Source organism: Zophobas morio, unplaced genomic scaffold (genome assembly GCF_036711695.1).
Source record: "Zophobas morio isolate AGI-343-1 ecotype UQ-CSIRO unplaced genomic scaffold, CSIRO_AGI_Zmor_V1 ptg000004l, whole genome shotgun sequence".
Lineage (NCBI taxonomy): Eukaryota > Metazoa > Arthropoda > Insecta > Coleoptera > Tenebrionidae > Zophobas > Zophobas morio.
The window spans coordinates 6,652,498-6,665,397 of NW_026972109.1; the positions used below are offsets into that span (position 1 = coordinate 6,652,498).

The window sequence follows — 12,900 nt, forward strand, 5'->3', positions numbered from 1 at the left end:
ATTATACTATTCAGAACATTTTGTTCGATTGTGGTTTAATTAATAATTTTAGTCCTGTGTGTGTGTGTGAGAAACTCATTCAAATCAAACTAATTTCTACGTGACATTCTTTCGATGTATACACATAAATAAACATTTGAGTTTCAGATTGCTGTAACCTGGTGCTGAAGGACATTTTATCACGGTAGTTATGTGCTTTAAATATATTCTACATTGTTCGTACGACGCAAAGGCTGCGGGGGTGTTATCTGTGCCTCAAAACTAACAATTTTAGGGAGAAACCTATTGAAAATAAGAACGAAAAAACAATTAATAATAAAATATCTAGACTGAATCGACAACAATGAAATTCAAGTGTTCGTTTTTTTTTCAGATGCGTACGATGAAAAATTACATCATTTTGTATACGGTTTTTGGGTTGTGATTCGTACGATTTTTTTTACTAAACGTGTTACCATTTTTCTAACAGTTACACCTCTGACCACATACAAAAAAAAAAATATATCGCACCCAACTGTACTTTCAACGCATGATCAAATTCGACACTGTTCTCTCTGTTAATAACGATGGTTTAACAAAGACGGTCATTTTTAGTTGCCAGCTTTATTCTAGCATGGGGCTTTTTGTGTAATTGAGCTCATCCATTTGTAAAATTTGATGCAAATAATACTTGTTTAGATTTGCGGAGATAAAACAATGATTGATTATTAAAATAATTGGAGGCAAGTTTTTATTTGTTCATAAAAACCGTCAATTCCGGTAGTTGTTTGGCTAATTTCACGCCCACTTCATTCATTAATTTATAACCGGAGATTGATGGAGCAAGATGTGGCGATTTAATTGCGGCTTTTAGAATTCGGTCAATTACGCATCAGAGTTCGGGTAATTAGTGGTCATTTTCGTCTCAAAAGCAATTTTTGAAGCGAGACTAACGTAGTTGAGTGTGCTGTATAGGGTGAGATTTTTTGAATTGGGAAAATTTTGACCTTTTTCGACCACTTTCGAAAATTACCGAAAGACTTTTTTTTTAATTTCGATTTCCAGAAATTATTTTCAGCTCCATTTCTTCGAAAACTCCTACCACTTTTCCAGAATTGGTTAATGAAATATGGCAGTACATATTTAGTTTTTTTTATTTAACTTTCAAACCGAATATTTCGAAATTATTGCCGCGATACTACAAATATGCTACATTTATCGAATCAGCACGTTGAGACCTATGTTTCATATTTTTTTATGGATTTTTAGCTCAATTTTTGAACACTCTTCCTTTACCTAAGGTTTTTTTACCCTATTCAAAATTTATCTGAAGTTATTCCTTTGTTGGATTTGACTTCCAGAAGTTCTTTATGGCTTCATTTCTTTTAAAATGTCTAACATTTTTTCAAAGTCGCCAAAATGAAACCCTATTATGGTAAATTTTGAGATTTTTAAAAATTAGATTTTGAAGCTAAATATTTCGAAAACTAGTGGTTGTATGGACCTGGGATTATTTTTTCCGGTAGACTAGTTTTTTCTGAGCAAATATGATTTTTTTCATAATTTTTAATCATTTGGTTTTTCCGGAAATACGCTAAATATATCTTTAATAAAAATGTTACTATTGTTCCGAAATTTTCGAAGTTTACTTGGCATCTTGGTCTGAGACCACCAACACACTGTTTTTCGATTCAACTCGTCGAAATCTACTTTCCAGAATTTTTGTGGTTTTTTAAACAATTTTGCCAAAAATTCAATTTTTCAATACAATGTTAATGAATTTTTTGATATTTTCGCAGCCACTTTGAAATTCATTTAAAGTGATTATTTTGTTGGTTTTGACATGGTACAAGAAGTCGCCTTATATCATGGGTTTTGATTTTTACTTCGAGAAGTTCTTTAGGGTTTCATTTTTTCGAAAATTCGAATCATGTTACATTTTTTTTAGTTTTTCCAACGTAACGAATGAAAATTTTAAGAAAATTAACAAAAATAGCAGAAAATAATATCACACCCAATAATACAGTTTTTTTTATCCTGATTAACAAATAAGATCATTCGATTTAGTAAAAATGGTGGCGCTGTAACCAGAAATTGTTTAAACTTTTACAGAAACAATGTTCGATAATATTTTATGTTTTTGCTGCTGTTCTACAGATGACGCTGTCTTCGCAGTTCACTCTTTCCTGCGGTATTTCTTTAAAATTTTAAATCAACTGGTTTGGGTTAACGATGTACAAGATCATAACTTTTGTTTATGGGCTGTTAAGATTAAAAACGACGAGAAAGTGTGAAATCGTCACATATCGGATTAAATTTCTGATGTAAAAATTTAAATAATAACGATAACGTCGTACGTTTCAAACCAAAAAAAATCATGAATGCATCAGCATTATTCTTCCCAACAACTTTATGGTGTAACGGTAAAATAGAAATTCCGTCCGATTAGAATAAAGATACCTTCACACGCATAGAGATGAAGCGATTAATCTTCCCATATCATCAATTAAGGAAGCAGGTTGCGTGAAATTCCATATGGCACGACAATCTATGCTAATTTAGCACAATGTGCTAGCAAGAATTCGACATACTAATTACCATTTCCATCAGCAACACGTTACAAAGAGTGCACAACTGCACACGATGGATACCAATTACACATCCATGAAATCGCAAAAAAATAAAAAGTAAAATAAATTCTTTTATTAGAAGAAGAGGAAATACTGTTGGGTACAACTACAAAAAATAAATAACATAAATAAATTATCAACAATGGCCTGTAGAGAAAGAAGTGACCAAAAAATCGGTCAATATTTGTACACTGGAACTAGACTAATCATTTCGGACTGTACGCCTTATACGCTAATTTCTGAGGGTCGTCGAACGACCTTTTGTCCCAGCCACCCCCACCGGACTGCCAGCCGCCGCCGCCGCCGCCGCCAGATTGCCATCCGTGGCCGCCGCCGCCGCCACCGCCACCGTGTTTGGAAGCGAAGAGTTTCTTAATCGCGATGATACCGGAAAGAAGTAGAGCGATTTTCGCTGTGATTAAAGCTTTTCCTGCCAGCAAGAAGAGACCGGCGATTGCCATGGGAATCATCGCTGCCATTTTGGCAGCCATACCCATCATCATGCCGCCCATCATATTCTTCATTTTCTTGCCACGACCTGCAAAAAAATTAGTTTGAAGGTGGGTCTACGATTTTTGTTTTCGAGGTACCTTCTTCTAGTCCCATTTTCGGAATTGTTATTTCGATGGTCCTCGAGCCGACGAATTTGGACACTTTTTCTAAGAGTATGTTAGTAAGAGCGTCGTCCTTGGCGTCTGAGGCTCTCGGTAGAGTTTTTTCCAGCTGTTCTTCACTGAGGGTCGTTTCAGGGGTAACTTCGTTCGCTCGCGACACCACCACGCCTTCGGCGAGGGCGAAATGATCCATTCGTCCGAGTCGGTCCAAGAAAGTGATCGCTTTTTTCTTTAAACATTGCGAAAAACCGTCACTTTTACTACAGTCGTCGTAGATCTTCAAAGCTAACCGTATCCCGGTGCTCTCGAAGGACTCTTGCCCTAAGGCCACGACGGCGAAGGCCAACACTAGCACAAACGTCTTCATCACTTCAAGGACCGACAGCGACTGATAGTTGCAGTACCATTGGGTCACTTATATACAATAGCTTTGACACTGACTTTGACCTTTTCTGCTGACCTCGTAAGAGTTCCCATCTTTGCGCCCACACCCGGTTTCGTTGACACATTTGCCGACTACCCTACAAGCGCCATTGGCCGGATGGTGACCCAGAAAAGTGACGCTGCGGTACGATTGGTCGGTGGTACTACGATCCCTCCTTTACGCGCGAGTAATTCGTGCGGATTGAGAGGTAAGTGAATCTGGTTTATTAGAAAAGTGATGCTTGAAAAGGAAACTAAAAATGTTTTGGTTTATTTTGTGGATTCGTTCGGCGGAGACGAAAACGCAAGTGATGGGTTTTTTCGCGGAGGCTTAGGGCGATGAAAGGGAAAAAGGTTCGTGGGTGGAAGCGAGGGGTATTGTTTTACGATGGTCTGGAATTTTTATGGGCACAGAGAGATATGACTCAGCAGGTGCATTAATGCGGTATTATGTGGTTCTTACGCTGCGAAAGCAGGTGCACTTTTGGACAGGTCCTACCACAAGGTGTTTTCGGATAAGGAAAATCAGAAACGTTGCAGGAAAATTAAAATTTGGAAATTTTAAAAGTTGTTTCAAATTTACTATTTACAAAATATTTATTGTTAAAAAAGGTTATTAAAAAAAAGTAAAATAAATTAAAATAAAAGTGATTCTATAGCATGAAGAAGGTACAAAAATTTTGCTGGATGTTTGTAATATCTGGTTTCTAAAGCAACAGTTTGGCGATGGGAATTTTTAAAGATTTTAATAAAAATAACGTTACTACTGCAATTGGTGGTATTATCTCTGATGAGTAAGTTGTATAACTACTGTCTCTGGTTTAGCGAAAGTAATGTCACAAAAATCATCGTTCATAGCATAATTTCATTTTTAAATAAATTTATATTTGATGGAAAATACACCGTTATTATGTGACGACATTCTTTTACTTTTCGGATGACTATGTATATGTTTTGACTGTTTATCGTAATGTAACATACAAAATATTTCCTCTTCATTATTATTATGACAAAACTAAAAATTTTTTAGTTGTCTTGAGTGGAAACTCATAAATACATATTAACATTTCAAAACTGTATTAAATAATGAAACAATTGGAATAATGTGATAATTGTTATAAACACAACTCTCAAAAGTTTCAGAAGCTAAATTTGGATTTACCAAAATCCTTAGCTAGGAATTTAACAAAAAAGTGTAAAACTTAGGTGTTTTGTATTAATGTAGCTTCACACAAATGATCATTTCCCAGGTCCTTGTATTTTTAGACCCCCTAGATTTTTTTTTTATTTTTGTTTAATTAACTCTGTAACACCACATTTATCTCCCTAATTATAGAATCACGTCCATTGTACCCGACCGACATAGCTCCGAAATTAATTTTAATTTGCTCATTATTTCTTAAAAACTAAAAATTTTCATTCATTAGTTCACAACCCACTTTTTAATAACACAGTTATAGTCAGTTGACACTGAAGATGATCCAAAAACTCTCAAGAGAGAAAATGTTTCGAAAGCTAACCGTGACGATTTTTATTTACACTACCTTATGCTTAAACAACATTAAAAATTTTCAAACTAACTTCTACGAACCACGTTCGTCATTAAAAAAATAATTCGAAAATAAAACAGCGATCTTTTCCAAACATAAAACTACACGTGCGGAACAGTTTCCAATTTTCCTCCCCAAAAGTGTGTCAAAAGATTTCTACCACTGATTAGCGCTCAATTTAGGGCCGAACATCCGCAGATCGTTCCGTTTTATGACATTCGTGGTTCTAAAAGTTTTCGCATTTACATCGAGGCCAATTGCGGATCCATTAGGAGAATACATGTTACAGAAAGAGTGCATTAGTGCACAAGAGTATTGCAAGCTCAACCCAATTCTCAAGTTCAATCATGAGCAATCTTTGGCTACGAAGAACAGAAGCTGCTGGATAAGAGTGACAGTAATGTGGAGTACCGGAACGCTATAATCTTGTTTTGTAATATATTGTTCTTTGTGTTTTCATTTAACAATAATGCGTACGGCCTACTTCAGGCCGTACGTGCTCATTAGGATGATTGCCGGCTTTAATGAGCAACGAAGGTGGAAGATGGTTCTGAAGAGAGTAATTAAGGATTTTTATGGGCGATTATTAGTCGATGGCTGTAATTTTTTTTTAATAGATGCGTTTCTTTGTACTGGTTTAATTTGCTTCTGTTATATATAACTAATGGTAGAGAGGTCAAGGCGTAAGAAAAAAATATTTTATTGGTGTTAATTAATTGTTATCTTGTTAGTTAAGTAGTGCTTTATTTTTTAAGTATGAATAATTGTAAGAACAGTTTTCCGGTATTTAAATATGCAAGTGCACCTACGTATTTTTAGAAAGTTTATATAATTTGATTCTGATTTTCACATTTTTAAAGAATGACGCACTTATTAAAAACATTTACAAGCCAAGCCAAGAAAATTCTAAATGGTCTTTTTTTAACTATGAGGTCGTAATATTACGATTTTTTTTATTTTTTATTCGTTATTGTTTTAATGTGTTACATGGGAACCCAGCGAGTAATTAACTCTGGTATTAGTAATTAAATATAATTTAAGAGAAAACATTCAATTTACTAGTGTGCTTTTTCCAATTTTAATATTTAAATTTAAAACAAAAAATATCTTGAAAGTATTTATTACTATATCTAAAACTCCCGTTTTGCTTAGTAAGTGTTTTTTAATTTTATTATACAAATGTTTTGTTTTATATGGACCCATAATTTCAAGTTATTAATGAAACTTACAAGAAAATATAATTAACTATAAGAATTTAAATAGCAGATATTTAAAATATAAATTTAATTATATTTTTACAAGCTCCTTGTTAAAATTATTGTCTTATGATTTTTATTGTTATTACCGTTTCTTCTTTTCTCAGCATTTAATTTAATTTAAAATTTCTCTTTCCCACCATCTGCTCAATGTGACCAAAAACTATCATTCCGAAGATCCGCATGAACACTTCTCTTCATGTTTCATCTACGCATTGTCGTAAAACCTTCAACTTGTTAGTAAATTTTATCACCATCCTACTCAGATCAAACTAACCAAACCACTTTAAATATCATAAAGACTATTATACATCGTCTAGACTGATTATTTAGACCAAAGAATCACGCCTGACCAAGCTCTCACCCATTTACCTATAGAGCATCAATCACTTAAGACAATTCGCGTGCGGATCTATAAATGAAGCAAGTGTAAAAATTGCCCTAAAACATGAAAAGCAACTAATAAATTGAACCTGGAAACTGCTACATCCTCAGTTGTAGTGCTAACCATCATGCATCCATCGTTCATCCTTTTGAGTTTTTTAACCATCGGCAGTGCCCATGATTCCGCATTTAAAGTGTTGTCAAAATTCTACAACCAGTGTTCGGACAAAACGGTACTTTTAAAATGTTTGAAGATACAAAGTTTGAAGGTGATGGATCGAGCTCTGCACGCAAAAAACATAAACATTATCGAGGGAGTGAGTCTCGTCGGCGATAGGCAAAGTCGAGACTTAGTGGAGCCTTTGAATGGTACTACCGTGGAGAAGCTTTCATCCGAAGAAGTCGACATGAAACTCGAGGATACAACTGCCAGGTTTCTGGATAGTCACAGAATTGCAGTGAACATATCTAAACTTGTCGAAGAAGGAAGAAAGCGAGGTGGTAGCAAAAAAGGTGGATGGGCTGCGTTGATGGTCGCTTTAGCTATTAAGGGTAGTTTTCTCGCTATGGCGTACCAAGGTATCGCCGTGATGTCCGGTACTGCTATCATCGTGGGCAAAATGGCTCTCATTTTGAGTGCGATTTTGGGTTTAAAGAAACTAGTGAGCAGTGGACACGAAAGAACTACTTTTGAAATTGTAAAAGTACCGAAGTATTCGGAAAGTCATACCCATTCGACGTCGTACGACGACGATGATCATCATTATCGTCGATCGTTTGATGTTTTTGGGCGGCGGATTGCTTAAAATTAGTAGTAGGTGTTTGTCTGCGTGTAATTAAGTGGTAATTTAGTGGTAATAAAATATAAAAGGTGTACGATTTATGAGAAAAAATCAGGTTTATGGGTTTGTTCGATGATCGAGCATATGTTGAGTAAAAGTGATGTCAAGTTGTGCTAAATGAGTAAATTTGCGCATCCTTGATGCATTAGCACGCGACTGAAGAATTGTGCTAAATAGAGATAATTGCTGTATGGATAAGTTTCTTCGAGTTTATTGGTACTTTCGCTATTGTTTTTATCATTTTCATGATAAGTTAGGAAAGCCAAGGTCCGTGAAAGTGCTACTTTTTCAAAAAGTGTTGTGAATAAAATGCTTTAGGCCTCCTCTAGTTGTTCTTTTTTTATATATTTAATAGTTTCCTCCGGAAAGGCGTTTACGTAACACTCATCTTAAATCCAGTTAGTTCACGACCAAGTTCATACCATTCACGCTCCACCCATCCATAAATCCACACTTCCATTACGCAACATTTCCGACCAAAATCTCGGTCACTTTAGCAGCACCTGCATTTCCTCATTAATTCATAACGTCTTCGGCGCAGCCAAGAATGAAACTCCGAATTCGTGTCAACGAGATCTCGCTAATTACTCGCCTGACCTGCGACCTCGCATTATTCGCATACTCGACACAAGAGAATCTTTGCACCTTAACTTGAAAAATAAGGCTGATCTTGACCGACGTTGCTCACTAGGTCGACCGACCAATTTCTCACAACTTCATAACTTTCACTCTATATGGTACACTCACGGAGCTCATTGTGGGAAATTTTTTTGTTTGTTCTTTGTTTAGAAGTGTGTGCATTATCTATATTTTTGAGGATTTCGTCTAAACGTGGGGAAGTATCTGTGCACCGGATCGCCCAGATTCAGCACCTAGTGAGTGAGTGGCTAGTCGTGCATGAAGTAATGAGAGCGGTTAAAAGCTTATCGGTGCTTACATAAATAATATTACTGTACTTATGTAAATCTCTACGCATTCTCGGTTTACGTGCGGGGATTATAACGCATGGTGAATTTATTGTAATTAAAAACGAATTTCTGGACCTTGAAATGTACGCAGTTTTTCGAAAAAGTGGGACACTTTCTTAATGCATTATTAAAGTCATAAAATGTAATTCTGCGGTTTAATTTTAAAGGGAAACAATAGAGACCTAAATTGTTTAATTATGTAGATCATCACGGACTTAATTACATTAGTAGGTCTTTAAAAGTAAAAAATGTTCGCAGACTTATCTACTTGGCATTGTTTGGCAAACAGCAACCGTACAACAAGATAATATTGAATCTTCAATTTATGTTATTTGTTCCGTATAAGCAAGCATCCTTTACTTCCTCGCTGGTCATTCGCTAACAATATTGTACTTAAAACATTAGCTAAAATTACAAAATAAATAAATAAATTAAAATATCGTACACAGAGAGGGACTGAACTTCCCGCCAAATACACGAAACTGCTGCCACTTAAAGCAACTAATTTAGTGACCTAAGTAACAACATTTCTCCATTTTGACACAATTTTGGCGGCAAGTTCAAAAAAATTCTTATTCTAATAGCCGGTGGCCTCAGTTACATGAGCTTTGTACGCGAGGGTGTGCGGATCATTGGTTAGACTTCGATGCCAGCCGCCGCCGCCACCGTGACTGTGTCCTTCGCTGGCGTACACTACGTGGGACTCGCCGCCTCCGCCGCCACCGCTCACTAATTTTTTCAGTCCGACGATGGCTGACATGAATAAAGCCACCTTTGCCAAAACTAGGGCCGTTCCTGCCATGAATGCGATTTTGCCCATGAACAACTGGGCCATCATGGCTGCCATGCCGCCCATTACCATGATCATCATGCCGCCTTTGCCTTTGTCTTTCTTGCCTCTTGCTGAAAAAAAAACTTGGTTAGCGCTTGGATTTTATATATATTGTATTAACCAAAAAGTTTGGTTGACGTTGCAAAGTTTGCGAAATTGCAAATATTTTAAGGTAAATAGGACACACCAACCAAAATTTGTGTCTTCGTCCATAGAGAAAAATTTTCAAAAAAATTAATACATATTATAAAATTGATTTAGTTGTCTCTTCCAGAAATTTGATGACGTAAGTTACAGAGCTTATTTCACAGAAGATTTGATGATGTCATCTCAAAAAAATTCAAAATTAGAATTGTTCTTGTCGGTAAGAAGGTGATAAATTTTGTAGTTCTGCAATATTTTTCTTTGTGTTTAATTTATTTCATTTGAAAACTTTGAATTTTGAAAAGTCGATAAATAATAATTAATTCTTATCTAAAATTCTGAAAGAACATTTTTAACTTATAGTTTATACTCTACATTGATTGGATTTTTGACACTTGCTTCATTCTTACATGTTTTAATTAATTGTACACAATAACTGTACTTTTGCTTTTTTCGTATTTTGCGTCATTATCTTAAGCAATTTGGGGCCATTAAATGCGTAAAAACTTCACCGCGCGACAATTTACGAATTAGTGCAAAACGTCATGCACTCTGCTCCAAACCGTTACCTTCGTCAAAGGCCGGCGCCATACTAAACTTGACGACCCTGGACTTGAAGAACTCCTCGATCTTGCTGTACAGCAAGTCACTGAGTTTCGAGCTCCTGGCCGACACCTCGTCAGGGAGATGCTCCTCGGACAGGTTGTACAGATAGTCCGGATTCCTGCCGATCTCCACCATGTCCAAAAACACCAAGGGCTTGTCACTCATGATGGTGGCATTTAGCGCGTCCAAAGCCCTCTCCTTCAAGCACACCCCCGGAAACTTATGCCCTAAGCACTCCCGGAAAGGAACTATACTTCGGACGGTGTCTCTGTCGATGTGGGCGACACAATTTTGGAAAAACAGGACGAACAACACTGAGAACAATTTAGTGGTGGCCATGGTGGTGCTTAAAATGTACTGATATGGACGAGAGAATTTAAAACTTTATATAAATCCGCGAATTACAAAGCGTGGCGAATGTTCCACAGGAACAAACTCACGAATTCGGTGCATACATATTTAAGAAAAAAATTAGGTGATGTGCCGTTTTGGTGTTGCTTCGCTTTTTACGAGTTAATGTAAGTTTTTACGGTCTCTTTCGTTTCGGTTCCGATGTTTGTATTACACGTATGATCTCGAAGATACAAGTGCGTTAAGTAATCTACTTGTAATTAAAAACCTATTATTGTTTTACTTGTGTTGTTAGTGAATGGCGAGCAAAAGGGAATTCTAGTTTTCGGAGAAGTTCTGGTCTAGTTTGTCGTTTTGTTTCGCTCGGTTTAGGTTCGATTATATATAATTAATCGATCGGATGAAATCGAAACGGTTATAGTGGTTGGAAATTTAGAACGCGGAATTTAAAAATGGAAAATAATTATTTACGTGAATTTACATGAGGAGATAACACTTTTTACATGCGGGATTCTTATTAACGCACACGCAATTAGTTTCTTTGGCCTGAATTTTACTTGTTCCGAGTTTGGTTTTGTAGCGGTTTTGCTACAATTAGGTACAAACGTAGATTTGTAATTAAATATGTGTAATTACTGTAATTTCGGAAATGAGGTGGTTTTTAATTCGTACAATCGAGATTCAACTAACGCTAACGCAACAATGTAAACTTAGATATCGGCTATGTTAAATAGAGATAAACTTTGGGACAAAAAGCAAAAGTGTCATTGATGTTTCAATTAAAATAAGATTTTATTGGAGAGAGAATTGTTTAGAACGTTTCCATATAGTTTCATTTTGTTGTATTCAAAATTACAGTTAATTATTGCTTGTAATTTTGAAAGTAAATGTGTAGCTGAATTAATTTTGTTTTAATTTTAAAATAATACACTGGTTGTGTATTTTTCTGGAACAGTTAGTTTTGACGTTAAGTTAGGTATTTCCTTAGAAAATGTAGAGCGGGAAATTGCGTGACGTCATAGCGACAGGCGATCTATTCGGGATGTGAGACGTGGAACCCGAAAAAAAATAGATGTGTATACTTGGTTATTTTTAGTTTGAAAATATGCTTACATATTAATAATGGTACAATATTAGATTTTTATTTAAGTATTTACAAAATATATAGAATACCAGCAATCCTTTGTCAATGGGTTGTTTCTAAAAAAAAAGCAACTTGCCTCAAAATTCGAATCAATTAATTAGCTTTGATTTTAACCCATATGTATTTAGTCCCTCAGCATTCACAACGTTTTATTTAATAAAACATTACAATCTAGTTACTTTTCTTATCGTCTTTAACGGTCACTTACTTGAAGATCTAGTTTTAAGGCCAAACCCGTTTACTTAGAAACGTTTGCCACTCTCAGCTGTGTAAAAAGCGGTATTATTTCTTTCAAACATAAAAAGAATCGATAAGACTACCCACCTCGATAGAAACTTTTGTTAGTTTTAGTAAGCAAATTAGTTTATTTTTATATTTATTCCTTATGTCTATAAGAACATATGTTCTCCTTTTCACATTTTCTTTTTCGAATTTTTTCTGTCGCTCCACGACCTAATTATCTGGAAAACATCACCACCTGCCACACAGGCGCGGATCCAGGGGGGGGGCAATGGGTGCAATTGCCCCCCCCTGACACACGACCGAGGTACTTTATTTTGACAAGTACAACCTCTATAATCCGAACTCACGATTGACTCAACATCCAGAAATCCGAACACAGGCTATTTGAAGTCGATGCCTCTTTAATCCGAACAAAAACTCTGCAATCCGAACTGAACTTGAAAACATGCATCTACTTCCAAAAATGACGCAAGATCTTTCTGCATATGTTGTATGGAATATTTTGAAATTTTTAAAAATTGCGATATTTCAAAGCACTGAATTAATTAACTAATTCTGGAGAAACGGATGATGTTATCGGAGACCCAAAATCTGCAAGAGAAAGTATTTGGTTAAATTTCGAAAATCGTCGAAAATGGGTGGGAATTTGCATGAGAAAAATTTCATTTTTGAAAAATTTTCCTAAAAATTCTGAAAAAATTCAGGGATACATATCCAGACGTGCTGATTCCAAAAATATACCATGTTTATGGTAACGGAGCAATATTTTCGGGAAATTCGCTGTGAAATTCGAATTTTTAGAAATTTTTAAAAATTGCGATATTTCAACTGGACGATTCTGGAAAAATGGTTTCAGTTATCGAAGAAATGAAGCCAGAAGTGACTTCTGAGGTCCAAAATCTACAAGAAAATATATTTAGTTAAATTTCGAAAA

General features: G+C 35.6%; 4 protein-coding genes across 4 annotated transcripts in view; 2 read left to right on the forward strand and 2 right to left on the reverse strand.

Moving 5' to 3' along the window:
• The window catches only part of LOC135134508 (uncharacterized), a 78,022-nt gene that overhangs the window by 7,747 nt on the left and 57,375 nt on the right, over window positions 1-12,900 (forward strand). The window lies entirely within an intron of this gene.
• On the reverse strand, window positions 2,668-3,732 carry LOC135133371 (uncharacterized). Its single transcript, XM_064061766.1, has 3 exons — window positions 3,684-3,732; window positions 3,200-3,637; window positions 2,668-3,147 (listed from the first exon to the last, which is right to left on the reverse strand). The coding sequence occupies exons 1-3, from the start codon at window positions 3,730-3,732 to the stop codon at window positions 2,816-2,818; spliced, it is 819 nt and encodes a 272-aa protein (XP_063917836.1). The 3' UTR covers window positions 2,668-2,815.
• LOC135134469 (uncharacterized) lies at window positions 6,934-8,001 on the forward strand. The gene has a single exon (XM_064063158.1). The coding sequence runs from the start codon at window positions 6,965-6,967 to the stop codon at window positions 7,640-7,642; it is 678 nt and encodes a 225-aa protein (XP_063919228.1). The 5' UTR covers window positions 6,934-6,964; the 3' UTR covers window positions 7,643-8,001.
• LOC135133377 (uncharacterized) lies at window positions 9,224-10,567 on the reverse strand. Its single transcript, XM_064061779.1, has 2 exons — window positions 10,192-10,567; window positions 9,224-9,549 (listed from the first exon to the last, which is right to left on the reverse strand). The coding sequence occupies exons 1-2, from the start codon at window positions 10,565-10,567 to the stop codon at window positions 9,224-9,226; spliced, it is 702 nt and encodes a 233-aa protein (XP_063917849.1).